The sequence below is a fragment of the Episyrphus balteatus genome, chromosome 3 (assembly GCF_945859705.1).
Source record: "Episyrphus balteatus chromosome 3, idEpiBalt1.1, whole genome shotgun sequence".
NCBI classification, from domain to species: Eukaryota; Metazoa; Arthropoda; class Insecta; order Diptera; family Syrphidae; genus Episyrphus; species Episyrphus balteatus.
The window spans coordinates 46159905-46183723 of record NC_079136.1 but is presented as its reverse complement, the minus strand read 5'-3'; the positions used below and the strand labels follow the sequence as shown (position 1 = coordinate 46183723).

The 23819-nt window shown below is 30.1% G+C and overlaps 1 protein-coding gene across 3 annotated transcripts in view; it reads right to left on the bottom strand.

Annotated features, from left to right (window-relative positions):
* The window catches only part of LOC129913187 (uncharacterized), a 542292-nt gene that overhangs the window by 10575 nt on the left and 507898 nt on the right, over positions 1–23819 (bottom strand). For all 3 annotated transcript variants that reach the window (XM_055991737.1, XM_055991736.1, XM_055991738.1), the window contains 5 exons: positions 19115–19320; positions 18835–19016; positions 18272–18704; positions 1477–1541; positions 92–314 (listed from right to left, as the gene is read on the bottom strand). In XM_055991737.1, coding sequence (XP_055847712.1) covers positions 92–314; positions 1477–1541; positions 18272–18704; positions 18835–19016; positions 19115–19320 — 1109 coding nt within the window. The remainder of the gene's footprint in view (positions 1–91; positions 315–1476; positions 1542–18271; positions 18705–18834; positions 19017–19114; positions 19321–23819) is intronic.

Genomic DNA, 23819 nt, shown 5'->3' with positions numbered 1-23819 from the left:
TTTTGTTCATTATTTCGAAATAGCTATCAGCTATATATAAGGGAATATAGCTAGTATACTATACGTTACGTTTACAGTTACTGTTACTTACCAGGTAAAGTGTATTCCCCTAGCGGCGGCTTCATACAAATAAAACGCCCCGAATAGCAGAGGCATCTGCCTCGAAAGGCCTGATAAGCCGGCGAAGCATGGCTGTAAAATGCAAGCGCTGTCCTACATGGAGCGAACGGTACACAGAGTGCATGGCACGTTAACGTTAGTGATTCGCCACAGGTACACAATTCACTGCATTCGGCGTCGTCCAACGAATAGATCTGCAAAGTAAAAAAAAAAAACAAAAAAGAACAAAAGAGGATACTTAGATACATTCCATGTTAGTTCATTGGTCGTATTGTGTGTACTACACCAGATGGCGCTATATATTCTAGTATACAGCTCTATGAGGACAATAATTTGAAGAGAGGAAAATTGAAAGTGGGATGATGTGAAAGTTTGTTTCTTTTTTCTGTTTTTTCTTTTGTCATTTATAGGGAGACAATCGACAAAAACAAAAGGACAAGAGGATATAGAGAAGAGTTTGTAGTTTGTAGAAAACGAACGAACCGAACATCAAAACTGGAAGCTGAAGCAAAAAGATTACCTCTCGGTAAAGGATGACAGTAAATGAGAGGATGATAAAGGAATTTCTGGTTGAAGTTTTGTGCCCTTCTGGCCAATTACACGTGTTCGCTGTTAACTATGTTCAATGTTCAGGATGTTCTGTTTGTTGTGTAGAGATATTTCTAGGATATAGCTATTGCAAGGATATGATGCATGATGATTGGGAAAATTAATCTTTGTAGTTTCTGTTGTAATGTTTGTTTGAAAGTTCTTTTGAAAAATTGAATATAGGTATAGAATTTCTTTTTATGAAATTTCAAGGATAAATTGTAGCTAAATAGTTTTGTAATATGCGCATCTAGAAAATACATTTTGTTGGCACGGGCTAACGAAGAACTTTAATGTACTGAAGGGTTTCCATTGTTACGGGTGTGACACAAAATTTAAGTTTTTACATAAAAAAAAATTTGTTCTTTCAATTAAACTTGTGTACCTAACAAGAGCCTTAATAATCTTGATGCGAAATTTGGAAATTACAATAGTTGCATCTCTTGTTGCACCATTTAAAAACAAATAAGGCTGATTTAGTAAACTTCGATTGAAAATGTTTTATTGAAAAGAGTTTAATGATAAAACTCTGATTTTGTATCACATCCCTAACAAAGAGAAAATTCAACAAGTTGAGCTTATTAAAAATAAAGAACTCCTTAAGAATGCTTCTTGAAAAAGGAAATGAAAAATTATTAAAATTGAATCGGTCCAAAATTGCATGTCAATCTTTCGATTACTTCGTGAGTTTTATAGACACAAAAAACAATCTCTAAACTTTTTTGAAAAAAAAAAAAAAAAAAAAAAAAAAAATTAAATTAAACTTACCCTTTTACTTGTTCCTTCTCGAATCAGCTGGTCTGACTGATGTGGCCTCTGCGCAACACAGTTCCCTTAAAATAAAGAGGAAAAAAAACACCATTGAGTGAAAATTCCGACAAAAAACGATTGATAAAAAAAAAAGGTTACTCATTCGCCACAGTGACCATTAGAGTTTAATCTTGAAGAACTCCAAATGTCTGGGATTTTTTTAAATAGTTTAAAAAGACCTCCTTAACTAATGACCAACCTGTCAATGTTAAAAAAAAATAAATAAAATGCCCGACTGAGTCGTACGTAATTGCTCATAAAGTTCAATGCATGTTTGTTAAGTCTTAGATAATAGAACTTTTTCACTTTAAATTAAAAAACAGACAAATTTTCATTTACAAAAATGACATACATATCGCTGGCTGAGAATTATATTGTTGAATGTCAACTCACCATAGTTTTGAGAAAATCGATCTCAAAGTTTTGTAAGGCTGGTTTTTGGATAAAATAGTTACATAGCAGTAAAGTATTGATGCAATCTTATAAAGAACCCTAAACAAATCATAAAACCATGGAAAAAACATTCATTTCACCACAAAAAAGGATTCTATGAGCATTTTTTAAAAATGACATAGAACCTATTTATGAAAATGTTTGTAAAAAAATTTGAAAAAGGTTCTATGTTGAACATAGAACCTTATAGTCATAAAGAGCTTACATGAAATAAATGGATTTTATATAAAAACAAAACTAAATTCATCGTGAAATAGGCTTTGATTTAATTTAATTTTATTTAAATTTTGCACAAAACAGTCAAATTCTATTTTAAATAACAGAAAAAAAATACCACAAATCACAATTCCTACTTTTGTTGAATTAGGTATACAGAAAAAAGACATGCTAAAAACAATTAGAATTTGTATTAAATCAATCGGATTTTTGCATTCTTTTTTGCCAAAAATACAATCGTCTTAGAACAATCATCTACTACGGTGCAAAATGTATGCCAAAAAAAATTGAAAGTTAGTTTAATCTTTTAATTTTAATTAGAATGCACATAAAATTAATGAAAAATCATTTCAATCTTTGCAGGTATCTACACTTAAATTTTCTTAAGAAGAAAATTCTTGTTAAAATGAAGTTCACTTTGATTTTAACAAAGTTTAAACAAATTTTACTTATTTTTATTAGAAATCTTATTAATTTAAGAGGATTGGATTTTAGAAGAATATCACCTTGATTTTAAGTGCCTTATTTGTCTCCATGTATAACGTAAGTAAATTTGCTTCAAGTTAAAAAAAAAAAAAGTTTTATTCGATGAAACTATTAATAGAAATAAACTAATAAAAATCTTGACCTTTGAAAAAAAAATACTCAATTTTCCAACTAAATACCTACAACTAAAAATTAGTTAATTTTTTTTTTAATATTTTTGTTTTTTTGGGTACTAAGGTGAAAGCTGAGTCTCGTTTACAGTTGCTTTATCCTAGTATATCTTGTCATCGTATTTAGGTTTGTCCGAAAGACCTTTTTGGTACTTTTTGAGCTTTGACTTCTTTTGTTTTAAGTTAAAGAATCCAAGTGTTTCTTTAACTTTTGGTTTATTAATACGAACTATGAAATTCCCAACCTCGATTATGACAAAAAAAAAAAGGTTTCAGAAAATCACTTCCAATTCTTGGAACACAAAAAACATTACTCTTATTTATTGTGATGTAAGAATATCTGGGTTAGGTAACCCGAATGAAGTATTGCAAAAGTTAAGGTTGGATAGTACATATTTTGGTTTAAAGAGTACAGAATGAGATACAAAAATTCTTTGCTGTTTAGCAAAAGCCCTGGAGTGAAATCCGCTAACTCGATAGTAGATAGTTGATAGTCAAAAACGACGAATTATGGAACAAAATCGTCGTTTTTGACTGTCAACTATCGACTATCAAGTTAGCCGATTCCACCCCTGTTGTTCAATACCAGAAAAAACATCAAAAGATCTTTTATTTTTACTTTAGTTAAAAAAAAGATCATTTCCATAAGACTTCATTTTGAAAAATTTGCGCAAAAAAGTTCTATGTAACTTAAATCAATGTATTTTTTTTTTGTTTGGAAAAAAATCAGTAAAAGGGTTCTGTGTTGAAATTTGAATAACATAGAACCTTATTATATTAATACATTTATGTGAAATCATGAAAGTTGTACCTATGTCTTTTTTACCTGTACCGTAGCCATTAATTTTTTTTGAATTTTATCTAAAAGCCGTTGAAATTATAAAAATGTTGGTGCATAAAACTCATTTTTTGTATACCTATTGTATGAAATACACCCTTATAATTCTCAGCCATTTTTTGTTAGTTATTTTTTTCCAAAAAAAAAAAAAACTTAAAATACAGTTTGATTGAAATTGTTTCTAATATAACGTGTACAAAGTCTTATATTTTCAAGAAAATTGCAATATCTCCAAAATTTTGTATTAGAGGTACATATAAATTTTGAAATAAACTAACTGTTCAAATTTGGAGAATCCTTTAAGGCTGTGAAAATTGTGTTAAGTTGGGAGCTCACTGCACATTGCATACGCAATAAAAAAAAAACAAATATAATACACGACAGAGTCGCACGTACTTGCTCTTATGTTAAAAGTTTTTTTTGGAATATAAAAGCTTTTTAAAAATTAATATACGAATTTTTTTTTTGAAATTTGTAAATAAAATATATAAAAATCAATATCAAATTTGGTTTAAAGTTCCAAAACATAACTTCAAATCGTTTTGACCTTCAAACGAAGTATATTATATAGCTAACACAGAATTTTTAGAAAAAAAAATATATTAAAATTTTCTAACATTTTTCAAAATAAAAGTTGGTACCTACATATGTCATTTTGAACAAAAAAACTAATTAACTACTGACAACGAAATTTCAAAATAATTCATTGTTTCGATTTGAAAAAATTGATTTTTCAAAAGAAAATTTGGAAATATTTTTTAAAAATCCAAAAAAAAATTTCTATTTGAAATATAACTCAAACTCAAACGCTTTCACATAAAATCTTTTCGTTAAAATCAGGTAAGTCGTGTACGAGATATTTAGAAACCAAAAAAAAGCGGTTCTATGGCAGGTACCGTTAATAAACGGCTAAAAATTTTACTTCGGTCTGGTTTGAAACATAACATACAAATCGTATTAAAATCGTAAGAGCATACAGATATTTCTAATCGTTTTAAATGATTCAGTGTATTTGAATTTTTAAAAATAAGAAAATTTTGTACATATTCAGGGTGTCCGGTAAAGAATGGATAAGCCTGTATTGGCTGATACCTACTCATTCTGAAACAAAATAGAAAAAACTTCTATCACAACCAGTTTAATATCTTAACGAATTTATAAATTTCCAATGGTTAGCTTACATTCATGTACTTTGAACTATAAGAGCTTACGTGTTTTTCTCACTAGATTGTTAAAAAAATCTCATATTTTCTCTTCATCTCGAAAAAAAAAAACATTTCTAAAAAAAATGGTTATACTCTTTAATTTCCTAAATCCCATTTCAAGGATAGTTACCCTTTCACCTAAAATATTTGATAACACTAAAGTGTGGAGTTTAATAGTTTTTGTGGTGAATTAAACAATTTTCATTGGAGTCCCTTTTAGTTATTATAACAAAGGAAACTTTTCCCCCAAGTTTAAAAAATAAAAAAAAAAAATGATGTCAGCTAACTTTTTAAAAAAGAACTCAACCTCTTAAAAAACACACTTTGTCTAGAAAAATTTTCAAGGACCTCATCAATTTTGTATTCTTGTTTCATCAAAAATTCTCATCCCCAATTTCATATGCTAGGCTCAATCCCACATATTACAGCACATATATCATCACGGGACAACTCATCATGAGAAAAGTCATCACAAGGTTGGAATGGAAATTTTTCCTCAGGATAAAATATTCCCTGTGATTAAATGTCCTTTGATAGACTGCCGATGCCCATGATGAGTTGTCCTATGCTTTATTTGTGCAATGATTTTCTTAGCTGAATCTATTTTTTTAGATCACGCAGTATCACTAAGATGAAACTCCAATTCTTCCTTCAACTTCCGTTGGTGAAAGATATAAATTAAAATTAAATTATTCAAGTAGAGTTTCCATAAAGTTAGAACTAATTTTGGGAGACTGAACCCGTTAACATTATTTATACTAACTCCACTACTCCAAAATATACTTCTATATTTCTGTATTTTTGGAAACATTTCTATTTCAGACATAATCTTTTAAATGACACCAGTCTACCAGGTTTTATTTCAAACTTTAAGTCAAACCCCAAACAAGATAGTCCATTATCATTACATGAAAAGTAAGTTGCCATGTAAAACATGAAAAGGTTGAAAAAATAAAAATAAAAAAAAAAACATCTCCATCCGAAGTCTAAATAAATTGAATATTTTCTCCCCCACCCCACCCCACCCCACCCATCTTTTGGGCCCATCAATAAAACTTTATGATGATTTATTATACTCTCGCCCCGAAACAGCTTTAAGACTGCAAAATATAATTGAAAGCAATTTACCACAAAAAAGATATTTAACGATAAGTAAGCTGTTACCTTTCCTCCGATCTGCCATATAAAAATTCAGAACCCAAGATATGACAACCTGACATGATGTGGCTTCATTTATCTTTCAATTATTGACAACACAGTCAAACTGTGGGGCACCCATACAACTCCTATAAGCATGCCCAAAAGAACTACGACGATGTTGACAGATGAGTTTGACGTACCAGAGCGTTAAATAACCAAATAACTCAAATAAAATCCCATTAAATCACACTCTTGGATGTGGGACCGAACCGAGACCGGGACGACATAGCAAGCAAGCGAGGCGAGGGTGTTGTTTCATTTTCGGTTTTGCAATGTTGAGGGAAAAGTGGTGGTGGTTGTTCGTTGGTCGTCATTTGGGGGGTATTTCGGGTTTAACGACAAAACAAGGTTAAAAAGAAAAGGTCCCTCCTATCCTATATCCTGTGTATATATCCATCCCATCCACATACTCTCTTGCCGGTGTGAGCTCCATAAAAGACCTCACTTCTCGTGATAAATGATTGCTCATTGCTTTATTTATTATTGCACACCATTACTCTGGACACACATATATCCCGAAAACTCTACTCTCTTCTCTACCCTCTGCTGCCATTCTCACATCCAAAGCCATATCGGTTAAACCGAACACAAATAACCTTAGCACAGGTAACCTGGTCACTCTGGCATGGTATTTGTGTAGTCAAGTGACGGAAGGATTTTGGCGAACTCAAGCTCTCTCACAGCACAAAATGATGTATGGCAACAAAATTGATGCTCGTTCCTGGGGACATGGCGGACCATGATGAGGATGGAGCTGAGAATTGGAGAAGAGAACTGAAGACGACATGAACGAGGATGAGAATGAGGGTTGATGTCCTAGGTCCTGGGGGAGGAAAAGAGCATTTCAGAGATTGAATGAATGATGTATATAAATTGTCAAACATTATATTAAATTATCCCGAGTTGTGTCGTGCAGTTTGTTAGAGAAATATTGTGAGCTAGCGAGTAGGTACTTGTATGATGAATATGATGATGATTATGATGGTGATGATGATGACGACGACAACTGTACACAATGACCTCCCAGCGGGGCATTTTATTTTGAAGATAGTCCGTTTCCTATACTTGAAGCCGAGAGGACCAAGGATTATGAACTCGAATAGTTCTTAAAAAAAAAAAAATATGATCATTTAATTTAAGAACTATTTTAAAACTATTCAGAGATGCAGAGTCAAGTGAGTTTAGTAATTTTTTAAAGAATATAATATATTAATCCCAGAGGGTTGATTTTATGTTAAACAAAAGTCCCAAGGAAATAAGGGAATTTAAGTATTTTGTTTTTAGAATCATTTCCGATAGACCAGTGTCGAAGCTTATAAAAACATTTTTAATAAATAGGCCAAAATTTTAAATAATGATAAAAAAAAATTTCCAATTCAAGCTTTTTTAATTTTTTGCATTTTTCGAGAAAATGTACTATAGTTACGGTGACCATATTTTTGAAAGCCAAACCCGGGACGGATAAAAAATTCGTTGGATCGTTTTGAAAATATTGATTTTTCAAAAAAAAATTAAAATATTTTTAAATGACTTTTCATAGTTTTTCCTTTTTTTGATATTAAGATTTCCTAAACGATTTTATGGGAGCGTTTTTGTTGAAATCATTTAAGTCGCTTACGAAATCAGAAATCAAGAAAATGGTTTTTTAATAATGTCTGTTAATAACTTCTAAAAAAATATTTTTTAGTCAAAATCGGGAGATCTGTTTTTTAACATTTTTATATAAAAAATGGTTTTGAAATTGTACCTTAAGAAAACTTTTAACATGTCCTTAAAAGTTTTGAAACTTATATGGGTTCTTTACTCTTCCATTATGTTGTTCTTTATTCGAAAACATTTTTTCTGGTGTACTGACCTGACAAACAGAAGCTGGAACTAAATAATTGACGAACATTTAAAAAAAAAACTAAAACCTAAAACTAGAGGCAGAACGAAAATTTTCATAAAAAACCAGCACAACGAAATCGTAAACGAAAATTTTGCTTTTCGTTGCACAGTACGCAGCTTAGGCAACGAAATTCTTACCTGTGCTAGAATATATGGAGAGTTTTTAATCGTTTTTTTTTACTTTGGAGACTTAGAAAATTTTTCGTTTTGCTTCAGCAGCGTACTAGAAATTTAATTTCCAACCACTGTTTTCTTGTTTTCCGTACAAAGTTTTTAAAATATTGAATTCAAAAATCAGAGAATGTGCAAATACGGGACAATCACGGGACAAATTACAGAATACGGGACACTTATACGTTCCGGGTTTCTTAAATAAAAACCCGGGACAAGCTGTAGAAATACGGGACAGTCCCGGGTAAACCGGGACGGATGGTCACCGTAACTATAGTGTACTAATGTAAATTTTTTCTTACACCATCTGAAAGTAGATATTTCAACGAACAAAATACATACCGACTTGTTGAAAAAAGCTGATATTTTGGCACGTGAATTTTGGATTGAAAATTAGGGTATTTTTTTTTATATTTAGTCAAAATAAATTACAGTGTATTTGGGACATAATAAGGTAAGTTGTCACCAAATTTCGTAGAAAAAAACTTTTTTTTGAAAAAGATAAAAATAAAAAACCAAAAACTGGGTTTTATTAATTTTTCACTTAAATTTTGAGGTTGTGTGAAAAATGTGTTAATATAAAAGTTGTAGATCTTTTTATTACCTACAACTTTGCCACGCAATTTTTTTCCATAGTACTTGTAGTTTTGCTGGAAATCGAGATATACCATTTTTTCCATTAAAAACTCGGATTCCACTATATTGCTTTGTTCGAGACATTGGGACATTTATGTTTTTGATAAGATGTCAGGGCCTATCGTGTTTCTCCTATTCATGACAAGACTGCACGTAAAACTTGCGTGGCTTGCCACCAAAAATTAAAAAAAAATTGGTGATAGTATGCGTCCCTTGCCTGATTTCATTGAACATTTTGGGGTTCTACGATTGCCAACTATGTTTAATAAAACTGAGAATTTATTTTTTTTAACCAAAATATATTTTTTTAATAGATTTTAATAATCTAAATTTAAATCCAATGTCAAAAAAATCTATACGTCACGCTTTTGAGATATAAGATATCTTCGAAACGGGACATCATACATTTTTTTTTTACATTAAAATCTCTTACATATACAGGGTGTCCTACAGTCACCGCCCCAAACGAAAACCATGAATTCCTGAGGTCATTTTAAGTCGAAAAACTTAAGAGCTAATTTTCTCGTTTTCGTCCCGTTTTCGAGTTACCACGGTTTTTATGATTTTTGTTCTCTTGTCCTTTATCTGGCTTTATCTTTGCCACGTTTGATTTGAAAGATTTTTTTTACAACTAATCAAGAATGTATTACAGTTTTAGTTTGTCTCAGAAATTTTTTTTCAGCGGACAACCGTTTTTCCACAATTTTCCATCAAACACAATTTTCTTCGTTTTTTAAGTTGTTTTTTACGCTTTCATATCATTTAAGTCAAAAAAACACGTTAATTAGTGTTAATTTTTTGTGCTTTTTATTAAAGCCCAGTTTATTTTCATAAAAATAATAAGTTTTATTTCATAAAAAGGCTACTCAAAGTAATTAAAAAAAATAAACAAACTGAGTGAATTAAAAAAAAAAAAAATAATTTTTAAATAAAAAATTAATTTAAATGAATTAAAAACTTTTTCTGAGCTATTGTGGTTAAGAAAAGAATAAATAGATAAAGCTCAGAAAAAGTTTTAATTCATTTAAATTTATTTTGTATTTAAAAATTATTTTTTTTTAATTCACTCAGTTTGTTTATTTTTTTTTTAATTACTTTCAGTAGCCTTTTTTATGAAATAACACTAATTTTTTTATGAAAATAAACTGGGCTTTAATAAAATCACAAAAAATTAATACTCATTAACGTGTGTTTTTTTTTTACTTAAATTATATGAAAGCGTAAAAAACAACTTAAAAAACGAAGAAAATTGTGTTTGATGCAAAATTGTGGAGAATCGGTTGTTCGCAGAAAAAAAAGTTTTGAGACAAACTAAAACTGTAATAAATTCTTGATTGGTTGCAAAAAAAATCTTTCAAATAAAACGTAGTTTGGCAAAGATAAGGCCAGTTAAAGGACAAGAGGGCAAAAATCATAAAAACCGTGGTAACTCGAAAACGGGACGAAAACGAGAAAATTAGCTCTTAAGTTTTTCGACTTAAAATGAGCTCAGAAATCCATGGTTTTCATTTGGGGCGGTGACTGTGGGACACCCTGTATATATTTTGGTTAAGGTACAGAAAAAACAAATTCTCAGTTTTATTGAACAACTAAATGTTTCATTACATTATGTTTTCTAATATTTACTTTAAAACATAGGTGGCAACCATATAACCAAAAAATATTCAATTTTGTATGTCAAAATTGTGCAAATATAAAAAAAAATCCATGAAATAGGATAATAAGAGATCTAAAAGTGTGTTTTACTAATTTTCACTTTTTGGATTTTTTTTTCAAAATTTTTAATTTGTTTTTTTATGGAATATCAATCTACATATAAATCCTAAATCTTAGATCTAACACCTTTTTGACATAAGTTTAGTCAAATTTCTAGTTTAAATTCAGTTTTGAAAATTATACTTAAAAGCTTATTCTGGCCACCATTTTGAATAAAAAAAAGTTGACAGCCTTTTCGTATTCCCCATACTAATGTTCTTCGGTGTACCAAATTTTATATTTCAAAAGTAATTTGAATTTTTTTCTAACCATTTTTGGTTCGCTTAGTCAATGAACTGAAAACATAAAAAAAAACTCTCAAAATGCAAAAATTTGGGTTCTGTTTTACAATTTCACTTCATAGATTTTTTTTTTGAAACTCAATACTATAATAAAAAAGTTTTGTTTGAATTTTGACCTAACTCAACCAACTAAAAACACATTTTTCTTAAGTAGAAAATAAGAACGAAAACATTCAGAAAAATAAAAACCTTTTCTTCTAAAAAAAAAAAAACTCTACTACATTTGTATTAATTAAATAAGAACAGTGTTTTTTCACCCACAAAGGCTTACCCTAATTAAAGGACAAAAAAAAAAAGAAACACACTCCCATTCTCAATTCAATTTTCTTTGTGTCACACTTGAGTAAAAAAAAAAGGAAAAATTAACCTGCATCATTACCTCTGTGAATCCTGGTGAATCCTTTCCTCTGTGGATGGTTAAAATAAATTCTTTAAGTTGATGATGATGATGACTCCCATTGGGGTTTCCGGTCAGCAAACTTGAATGACAGAGGAGGAATTCTCTGAGGTATATCTCTCTCTCAAGCCAGACATTCAACACTGAATACTCTAATTATGTTATACCATAATGACCTTTGGGTTTAACCACGACCACGACGACGACGACATAACACCTCTCTGACTTTGTAAAGATTTTTTTTTTTTTTTTTTGTTATATTCTAAACAAGATGATGAAAGGACATTGGATAACGAAAAATTACTTATGAAAAGGATATTCAGGAGAATTTCTTTATTTTTCTTAAACAAAACAATTTTCATTTGAATTTAATTTCAAACATGAAGAGTTTTTGAAAAAAAAAAACAAAAGAAAATACAAAAATCTCTCTCAGTACGAAGGAATCTAACATTCACACATGTCCTGTCCACCCAAAAGTGAAAGGATCACCAATTGTATATAGCAAACATATGGAAAACCACAATAATCATACATCGTATAGTCAAGGCAAAGTAATTGTTTTGTTGTGGTCCTTCATATATACTTTTGCAAACTATATACAAACCACAAGGAAAACACAACTATACTGCAGTTATGAAGGGAAAGTACTTAGAGTTAGAGAATCTGCATCAGAGAGGAACTCTTGGTTTTTGCAGCAAAACAAAAACCCAAGTGCGCTCACTGTTTCAGGAAATTGAAAGCAATCCGATTTGTGGCCAAAGTGCATTTGGTATGCTAAAGTGTATACACTCTTGGTTTACTGCATTGACTTTGCGGGTTCATTTGCGTTTGCAGTCAAAGTCCGGACGTAGAACGTATACATATTCCTTGTTTGACGAGCTTGTTTAAGGATTAATATTGGTGAAATGGACTTGATATGACCATGTAATTAGAGTTGATGCTTGTTTTAGGTACAAACTGGAAAGTTTTTTAATTGATTTCTATACGATTGTATGGTGTTAGGATGTTTGTAGGTCCTCAAAGCATCTATACAATACTTCAAAGGGAATTATTTGTTAGAGAGAAATAAAAATGATGCGGATTTTGCTTTTATAATAAAATTTAATTAGAATTTGTATTTCTCTTATTGGGGTATAATATATGTCGATATTTATGCTTTGCCAGCTCAACAGTTTTATTTAATAGCTTTGAGCTAATAAATATTATTGGAAAACTTCATTTGATTATTTCGTTAATAAGCACTTAAAACAAAGTTAAAGGTTTTTAAACAATAAAGTGGCGCCCAACAAAGAAGTGATTCACAAAAAACCTTCTGAGAGATGACACGTTGACGGAATATCTTTTTTGATGAAATGTAAAATAGTCAATATTAAACTCTCCAATATAATTTGGGCACAAGACTATGAAAGGAATGTTAATGTTCATCGCATTAGAAAATCAGATTTCGTATGACAGTTTGTATTTGAGAAGCTTTTTGTGCCAATGCTCCACAAGAAGATCCTCTGAACAAATAAAATAATTAAAATCGTCCAAAGATTTTTTCGAAGTTCTTTAAAATTAGGCTACGATTACATCAATCGTCTTTTATGCTCCCAGACAATATATACTTTTTGCATCTTCAACATAGAAATAGGGGTTTGGGGTCGAAATTCTGTATGGGCCAAAATTCGGGAGCGGCTCATAATTCTCCTTATCAACATTCTGTGCGACAAAATTCTGTGGGGTCAAAATACTGTAAGACCATAATTCTGTATGTCATTAGACTGTAAATACAAATTCTGTACGTCAAAATACTGTATGAACAAAATACTGACATGCAAAATTCTGTTTTGTTTAAATTCTGTACGGCAAATATCAAAACGATATTTTTTTACAGCATTTTTACAGAATTTTGATATACAGTATTTTGTCGTACAGAATTTTACAAAACAGTATTTTGACCAACCAGAATTTTGCTATACAGAATTTTGACTTTCAGAATTTTGCTCATACAGCATTTTGCACATACAGAATTTTGACATACCTACAGTATTTTGGCATAAAGTATTTTGAATACAGAATTTTGCAACATACAGAATTTCGACCCCAACCCCCAAAATACTAATTTCTAAATTCTGTGCTCCAAAATTCTGTATTTTAAAATTTTGTGAATTCAAAATTCTGTATTTTAAAATTCTGTAAATTCAAAATTCTGTATTCTAAAATTCTGTAAAAACAAAATTCTGGATTTCAAAATTCTGTATTCAAAAATTTTGTAAATGATAAAAGAAAAATTGTTTTATTTATTTTTACTTTCACAATGGCGCCCCAATTTTTTATCTAATTTACTTTTTCAACGGCGGTCGTATTTTTTGTCCTAAACTTTTTGAAGAATGAAGGCGCCCCCAATTTTGGGTTAATTTGTTTGGCTTCCGGAAGGACAATGGTGTCCAAAATCTTCGTTCATCTTTGAAGAACAAGGCGCCCCAATTTCTTTTGGAAAACTAAAGCAATCTTAATATTCCTCCAACCAATTTAATTTTTGCAAAGGCGCCCCTATATATAAATCACTAAATCATAGCTGGTAATATGAAGAGGGAGTGTGTTTCTTTATTTTTTCCGGATATGGAAAAGAATAGACCGACGACGAGACAAAATAGTTTATGGAGAATATCCAGACTGTAATAATGAATAAAGAAACAGAAGGGAGACGGACAGAATCCCGAAATCCAAAATCCAGAAATCTCAAAATCCAGAAAACCTAATTGCCGAAAACTCAAAAACCAGAAAACCCAAAATCCCGAAAACCTTAAATCCCGAAAACACAGAATCCCGAAAACCCAGAATTCCGAAAAACCAAAACCCGAAAAACCGAAAATAAAAAAGAAAAAAAAAACTCTTCAAAATTGTGAAATTTGAACTGAAACATAAAATTAAAACCAATTAAATAACAATTTAAACATACAATTATTATAAGTTAATTATTAAAACTCATAATTCTTTTGACGATTTTTCCAACTTAACTCAATCACAACAAAAGACTGCTGAAAGCGCAATAGAAACTTGAAATCATGTAAAAAAGAGATATTAACGGAATCATACACGGAATCATGTTAACACCTTAATTACACACTAAGGATTGTTTTCGAAACTGAAATCTCGAAAAAATTTTCGGGATCCCATTCTGGATTTTGGCTTTTCGGGGTTCTGAGTTTTCGGGATTTTGGGTTTTCGTTTTAAAATGATTTTTTTTTAGAGGCGCCACTTGCAATCTTGCCCAGGGGCGCCGGTAGTGCTTAAACCGGCACTGAGAATTCCAAGAAGCAAAATAATGGATTTGCAGAATTTTGAAAACAGAATTTTGGATTTACAGAATTTTGAAATACAGAATAATAGAAGAGCAGAATAATGGAATACAGAATTATATTTTTTATTCAAATACAAATTTTGGCCATACAGAATTTTGAAATGCAGAATAATGACCCGTTCCCTAGAAATAGATCCACATATATTTCTTGCAACCTCTTTTCATTAAAGATTTCTTTTTTATTTTTTGACTTCTCAACCTTAGCTTCATAAAAACTTTTTATTTCGTGAAATCTCATCCTTTCTTAAAGCCTATTAAATTCGTGAAAATACTTTTTCGTCTCATCTCTCTTAGCTTCTTAATATCAAGAACACTATTTACTTAATAAAGTCTCATAACCCTCATGTCTGATTACTTTTTGAAGCTTCCTTACTTCATGAAGACTTTTTTTTCGTGAAGACCCATCGACTCACGACCTCACGAAATTTCATTACCATTTGAAGTTTCTTGACCTCGTGAAGACAGTTTTTTGTGAAATTTCATTACTCTCCTTAGTTCGAAGATCAATATTTCATGAATTTTCATCACTTTTTTAAGGCTTCTTAGGTCTCATCTCTATTTGCAGCCCTGCTTCGATACCATTGTCTAGTGACTTTTAATTTTTCACTATTTTTCGGCATTTTCAAATCTTGAAAACTTGATCTTAGCAAATTTCTTTACATGCAATAGTCACGCTCTTATTCGCCATTGCAATATCTAGTGCCCCACAGGAAAGCCATTTCGGTCCTTAACTTTTCAAGTTAATAATAAACCTAAGTAAAATTGTTTCATACTTGTTCAAATCAACTCCAAGCATCTCAAGAAGAATAGTACAACTCAGAAAACTTGACTTAAAAAAGAGGTTGTCTGTAAAGCCGGTTTACGGACGATGATTTAACGTGATAACGTCGTCAGAAAACAGTCTGTGTGCTTTTGTTTAAAATGAGTCAATTGAAGCGTTTATTTATTTCAAACAATCATAATTTACAAGAAAAAGCTAAAAAAGATACCTTTTTTATTTTCTCATTATATTAATTTTTTTACATTAAAAGCTTACAAAAAAAAAATATGCAATTTAAAAGCCAAGTATTTCTTCTTAAGAATAAAACCATTTTTAAATTTTTACAATGCGCAAAAAGTATAAAATTAATTCATTGAAAACAATCATTTTCATCAAAAAAAGCAAAGAAAACCTATAATTTTATCTTCGCACGCTATTGAATCAATTTTTTTCAATGACAAACTATACAAAATTTTATACCATCTGAAAGCTTATTGTCTAAGCTCAAAATATGTATATATATCAGATCTATGAGACATCTACAAAAAGAGCTAGAATTTTTTGAACTCCATGTATTTTCATCAAAAAAAGCATAAAAAACATTTATTTTTATGTTCTCATGATATAGAATTAATTTTTTTCAATGACAACCTATATTAAATTTTATATCATGTGAAAGCTTATTATTTCACTATTCACATGACGGTTCAATCTTGTTTTTGTGATGCCTACAAGAAAAGTTAGAATTTTTTAATGTCAACCATATCGAATTTCCAGACTGAGATAACGGTACTTCCTACACTGGTGACTGTTCAATGTTCAGTGTTCATGGGGCAACAGATCTCCAGTGGTGTTTTGAGGTTTTTCGCAAGTTTCTTGATTTAATATTGTGTAGCTTGTAGTTAGTCTACCGTTATGTGTGATATACCAAATGAAAGGTAATTGTATCAGGATGCTCATAAAAGTTTAATAAAATTTCTATCTGCTCTTGGTCAAAAGTTATAACCTGTTGAATTCTAAAATTTTATTTTACCGTTATCTCAAAATTGTGTTTACGAAAATGATTGAAACATATAGTCGCAGTCATGGTCTATCATTACTCCATATACCTTATTCCTGTATCTTTTAAAGAAAAAAAGATAAAAATAAAAACCGATGAAAATCGGTTAAAAACGGTCAAAAAACCTGTTTTTTAAAAACTTGTTTCTTCTGTTATTCAGTCAAAACTCTCTAAACGATTCCAAGTTTTTGCACATGTATGCATAAGGGCATACATGTAGTATAAGTTTCAGATTTTTTGAACGCTCCAAAAAAAAGCTAAAAATCAAAAATTATCCAAAAATATCCCTAAAAAACAAGTTGTTTTTCAAAAATTTATATTTCGAAACGCAGAGTGTTGGAAAAAAATCCGTATCAGACGCCTGACTTTTTTTTCTCTCATCTTTCACCTGGCATCTTTAGAATTGTCAAAAAAAATTTCCTTTACCCAAAATCATCATTTTGTCATAGCCCCAACACGTGTACAACGTTCAAACAAAACGTTATAGCTTAGTTTTAAAATTTTTCAGAATTTCTTCTTAAATGCAGTTATTCTTAAATTAGTCTCATCTATCTATAGCAAAAAAAATCAATTCTCTACAACTTCGCGTTTAGATTTTAGCCCAAATTTCATCTTTCCGTTTTACACCTGTTTACCCTATTAAATGACGGAATTTTTAAAAATCCTTCATTGGGATTAAGCTTTAGGTTATTATCATTCAAATAAGCTATAGAAGATTTTTGTATCTCTAATAGTTTATTTTTAATTATGAATTTAAATTTTTTGCCGCACTGCGAAAGTGCGAGAGTGTAACGTTAGAAAATGGCGTCACTTTTTTGTGGTGGCTGCCATGGTTCATCAATTTATAAGACGTTATCACGTAAAAAATTGGAAAAACCTATTTGTAGACGCTTCTGAGTCTTTTAAATTTGGGTCAGGCAAAATATACCTACTGTTATCCTATGAAAACACAAACAATGTAATGTAACTTGAAACTTTTAAATCATACTTAAGAAAGAATTTCTGCTTAAATTTTCTGACTTAGGCTAGGCGCACACATGCGATTTTAGTCGCGCGATTATTCAGTCGCAAAAATGGATCACAAGGATTTCAATGACTGTGAACACACATGCTTCTCGCGATTAAAAATTTGAAAATTGTGTCTACAGTCATTGAAATTCCAGTCATCTAATTTGCGACTGAATAATCGCGCGATCGAAATCGCATGTGTGCGCCTAGCCTTAAAAAATACATTTTCTGACATTTAGCTTAATGACGAACCTTGCAAAACAAAAACTCGTTTTTACTGCTTTATTTATAGAAAGGATCCAATTAATAAACATCACAAAATATTTCAAAAAAATGTCAAAGGTCCGTTTTATCCTTGGCCCCCTTAACTCTTCAACAACAAAAAATACTTCCAACTATATAACCTACCTCCATAGAAAAACCTTCAAGCGGATATTTCAACTCCCAATGCAATCAATTGCATTTTGTAAGTAGTAGTTTGTTGTGCAACACTTCTTGATTGATTACGCCTTACCCATTCTTATTATAGTCCTCCTGACCAGCAGCGAATTCAGTCGCGTGGTAGTCCCCCTTTTAATCAGCTTATTTTTCAGAGCTCACGCAATTACTTTTTAATCATACCCGCCAACTAATGTGATTAAAAGCTAAGCCTAAGCTTTTGTAGCCTGATTGCATGCATGTTTTTTTTTTGTGTATTCCACCCGAACGCCTTCACCATCACAATTGCAAAAAATGGTGGTGGCTCAATAAAGCTTTAAATTTTCATGAGAAGCTTCGCGAGGTTTTAACTAAATATATTTTCTTTTTTTTTTTTTCGTTTTTCTGTAAATTATTTTGTTATTGTATTACGGCAGGGTACTTACTTGGAGCTTGTGTCGTTGTGGTCATCATTGTTGTGGTGGACGTTGTGGTTGGCTCTGTTGTGGTTACACGCTCCGTTGTCGTTGTCGGAAGGATGACAATCGTTGGCTCCTCGGGTTCCGTTCTTTCGCGATGGTGGCCGTTGCTACCATTGCTGCCGCCGCCACCGTTGCCATTGGCTTTTCGTTTGCTGCCATTGGCAGCAGAGCTGCGACCATTGCCGTTGCTACTGCTGGCACTGCTGATGCCACTATCGCCATTTATGCCATTCGAGCCACTGCCACCGCTGCTGCTACTGCTACTGCTGCCATGGTAATCGTCATTTCCCGTATTTCCGTTTTCTCCATTTCCGCTGTGCAACAATGTTTCCGGTATTGAATCTGGCTGCTCGATATAATTGGTTTCAACCGATGTTGGCTCTGATTTCGTTTTCGTCTTTTCATCGAAAATGTTTTGTAAATTTGATGAAAGAGAAAAGAAAATGAAAAAAAAAAAGAGGAGACAATAATGCGAAATAAAATGTTTTGTTTCTTTTTGTTTTTTGGTTTGAATTTTATATTCTTACCGGATGTTGCCGAAATACCTCGACTTGAGTGTTTTTGGGTTGTTTGAGGACCATTGGAGCCTGTTTTGTGGTAGTTGTTGTTGGTGGTGGTAGGGTAGTTGTTGTGGTTGTTGTAGTTGTTGTGGTTATAAGCAGACCCAATTCAGCTAACCGTTTCATGTGAAAATCCTTTTGGGCTTCAACTGTTGATTGAATGTTAAAAAAATAAGATATTTAATTTAATTTTTTTTTTATACTTGGTTTGGGAAGAATTAAAAAAAAAAATATGTGAATTATTTACCGACACACGGATTCATCCAGAGTAGCCTTCGCCAACCAACACATTGGTACAGGTATTGGGAGTCTGTGCCTTGACAGGCACACGTTGTTCGAAGTGAAGTTCCCAGAATGCCGAGCATTGCTTGTCGACAGCCACTCGGTCGACCAGCACATTTTTTCGTTACACTATCGACGGCACATGCTTGTTCGTAGTATTCCAGTTTTATTCTAAGGATGAACAAAATAATTGATGGGTTATTTCGGGACTTATTAAAAACAAATTATATGTATTTGTTGCAGTAAAGAATTTTAAATTCTTCTCCATGGAAAGATAAACATGAGGTTGAAAAAATTTCGGACATTGTGATAATGAGACATTCGTATTAGGCACTACAAAAAATTGAATCAAATAAAGACCAAACTTTTTCCTCATTAGGTATCCTTTCAAACTAAGACTTTTTATAAAAATTGGTCCTAGAGATATTTTTCGGTATTTTATTAATTAATATTGAACAATTTTATGAAAAAATGAGCTTACAAAGGTTTGAAATTGTATAAATTATGTCTTTGTTCCATCGAATCATTTATTTTTTAATTTTATAATTTTTTAAGGCATTATGGCTGATTTGGTTGGATTTTTTTTAACCAAATTTCATCCTTAGAAAGAAGATAAATAAATATGTATATACACTGGGTTACAAGTTTCCTCAATTTTTAAAACCTTTTGTGAATGGTAAGAAAATATAATTTAAATTCGTTCTTCAATGGAAACAAGCAACTTTTCTAATATGAATAAAGTACTTGTACTTTTATCTGCGAATAAAGTAATTAAATTTGATTTATCTAAGATACCTACTAAAATGCCGGAAATGGAATAATTTTTTGAAATTGAAAATAAGGTTGATTAGTGGAGTAACTAAAGCTCAAAAATTGGCAATATTAGGGAACCCGGCCGAACAGCTTAGATTTTGATGATCTTTTTTTTTCAAACGTCGGTAATTAAAAATACTTTAAAGTCTATAGATTAAAAATTGCCGGTGTTGCCGTTTTGATTTTTTTAAATTTAATTGAAGATTTTTGTGAACAAAAACAAATTTTTTTCAAAAATTTTTCTTAAATTTTATAAATTAATTGATGCCAAAAGATTGTCTAGGAAATTCAAAGAAAAAAATATATGGGAGTGAGGGACAATCTTCCATAGTTCAAGCGAGAGATGCAATTTTCTTATTAATTGACTTCAAACACAAAAAAAAAATATTTGAACACAACCGCAACACCTACAATATTCAAATATACATTTTTTAAAAGCTAGAAGCTTAGTCATATGTGTAAAATTAAAATTAAGTTAATTGAATGAACGGCTTTTGAAAAAATAGTAATTGAACTCAGATTTTTGAAAAAAAAAAATGATTGAAAAAATTTTAACATGTCGTTTTTTTAAACTTGGTAAAATGCATTTATTTTCAAATTTTTTTGGCCGCATTTATTATGATTTCAAATTATAAAAGGAAATGTCAATATGTACTACGGTTTATGAAAAAAATTAAAAAGTATTTCATTTTCGAAGAACTTTTTTTAATAAAAGATTTGAATAAAAATGTAACTTATTTTTTTTTTAAAGTTCAACATCTAAAAATAAAATTATTTTTTATTCATTTAATAACCCTTACTGTTGAAAATTAAATAACAAAAATTTAAAGTTCCTATTTACCACAGTCTTTGAGAAAATTAATTATTTCAATGCAAAAATTCAGTTTTAATAAAAAAAAACCATTGAAATTGAAGTAATTTTTCATTTTTTTTTTTTTTTTCAAAAGTGTGATATGTTTTACCTTTTTTGCTTCGAAATTCAACTGATAATATTTATGGCCAAAAATTTTTTTTTAAATAAATTCATATTTTATTAGAAAAAGTTTGGAAAAAAGTCATTTTAAGTTTTTCTAATAACATTTTTTTTTAATTCTAAGTTTGAGGACCATTTTTTCAAAAAGTCTTGATTAAATTTAGTGGATTTAAATTTAAGAGAAAAGAATGAGCTTCTGGCTTTTTAAAAATGTGTTTTAAAATATTGTAGGTGTTGCCGTTGTTTTCAAAATATTTTTTTTGTGTTTGAGGTCAGAATGTTAGAAAATTGCTATCATTTGTTTTATGAAATTTAAGCAAAAAAAAAAAAATGGTTTTGTTAAAAAAAAATTTAATTTTAATTTTAAAAAACAATACGGCAACACCGGCAATTTTTGATCTATAGACTTTAAAGTATTTTTAATTACCTACGTTTGAAAAAAAATCGTCAAAATCAAAGCTGTTCGGCCGGGTTCCCTAATAATTTGCTTTAGTTACTCTACTAGATATGCCATTTTGTAATAGTTATTAATCAATTAGAATTTCAAAATTTTTATGTGTGCCCGCTATTGGGAAATTGATTTTTCAAAAAAAAAAAAAAAAAAAATATTTCAAATATTTTTTGTAATCGGAAAGTTTATTTTTGAAAATTTAGTTTTTTAGATTTTTGTCCACTTATACACTGCATAGCTTTTTTCAAGTTGTTAACAATGCTTTATTTAATAAAAATAATAATCACATTATTCGCGGTTAAGACCATCTACTCTTGTGTATACGTTTGACAGCTATAAGACAACAATAAACAAGGTTTTTGATCATATTTTTCAAATTTAAACAGTTGTATAAAGTTTATACAACGTTTATAAATACGGGGATTTGTATGAAAAAATTCTTTAAAGCTGTATGTTTATTTGATAGGTCAGTATTTTACTAAGTAAACATTTTATACTAAAAACAACAACAAAAGATTACATTTTTTTTATTATTAATAATCATTTGCTGTTGTATAGTCAAAAATATATAAGTTTAGAAACAAAATTTTTATGTAAACCACAACAAAAGTGTATTTTGCTTAACATTAGTGATCATTTGTTGTTGTTTACTGTGCAAAATTTTACTGATTAAGTAGTAAGTACTGACTTACAAATAAAACATGGCTTAAGAATGAACTAGTCGTTTCTAACAAAATCAGAAATTAAAAAAAAAAATTAATGTCGTACTTGCTCTCATGGTTAAAGTTACCTAGAAAGTTAAAAACTTTTTTATAAACTTCATAAAACAATAAATTTAGTAAAATTTTATCATTATTTTCATAAAAGATGTAAAAAAGTATTAAAAGTTTATTTTAAAGTAAGGAAACCATATTTTTAAATTTAAAAATTGTTGAAGCGGTCCTAACTAATTTTTTGTATATAAAAAATTTCGAAAATTAAAAAAAAAAATTTATATCGAAATTATTTTTCCTCATATTGAAACAAAATTTAAAGTTAATTCATTGATTCGTTTTAAAAAAATTGAAATATGTATTTTTTAGTTTTCTATTTTTTTTTTCTGTCCTGTTCTAGCAGAAAAATATTCGTGGAAATCGTATTGGTGGCTTACGAGGAAGGCAGAAATCAAGAAATATATCAAAAGAAGGACCTTGTATGCCACAGTACACACATATATTTTGTTTAATCATAATCAATAGAATCGGTTTGGACAAACTAGCAATATACCTACTTCGAAAATGTTCTAGGCGAGATAGTATAACACAAACTCAAAGCTTTGAGGGTAGGTAATTCTTCTATAAGAATCTTATTCTAGAAGTGATATAGTCTAAGAGACCATGGAGTTATATAAAGTTATTTTTGACGTCACTTTTCCAATTTGGGCTCACTCACAATGTTCTTTACTCTTACTAATGCGATTCAAGAGATCCCGGATTCGTATTAAGCGATCCTTAAATCACGCTAAAACATACATAATAAAACCTCTTTTTGAGCACTTTTTCCAATACATATAAGATTTAAAAAATTGTACTATTTCTGAGATTTCCTGTCCATTATCAGACATTGAGCCCAACGACTTTGATCAAAAGTTTGTCACAGAAAAAAACGTTTAAAAAATTCAATCAAATTCACCGTCAATTTTGATAAAAAAATGAAGGTTAGATTTGATAATTTAAAAAAAAATTGTTCTCTAAGACGCCATTTTTTTTTCTTTGATTTTGCAATAGTAGATAAACGGAAGTAGTGTAACGGAATTTGTCTTTTATTTATTTGATTTAGTAAATTCTCATCAATTATTTTTTTGGAAACTCAAAGTTTAAAAAAAAAAAAACTAGTAAGAACTTTAGATATTATTGCTTTACCTTTTCAAAAGTAAAAAAAAAAAAACCGACAGCAATCAACATTTTCTGTTAAAACAAATCAACTTTAGTGTTTTCAATTAAACTTTTTTAATTAAACAATCTGACTTGGAATACTCGTATTATTCTTGAAAGGTGTTTCTTGTGCTCACACCTTAAACCACTTTCAATTAATTACTATTAAAAACTCACTCATGTTCATCAACCCCACACTTACTAGTATACAACCCACATCCCACATATCCACAATCTTAAATTATTTTCACCTATACCGTAAAATCATGTAATCAAGAAGAAGGAACAAAATTAATCCGATTGAAAAGTCGAAAAACCTCATTTGTCACTCAAAGTCAGTCATAACCAGACTGAAGTTTGTTCACCGTCTTGTGTTATAATCTTGTATCCTTATGAGGAACCGAAAAAAACAACCTTTTATGTACGGTTATTACTTTTTACGATGACATCCACTTTTCTCGCTCAACAAAATAGATGGATACATGACGAGCATTAACCTATGAAACCGAAATACATTATA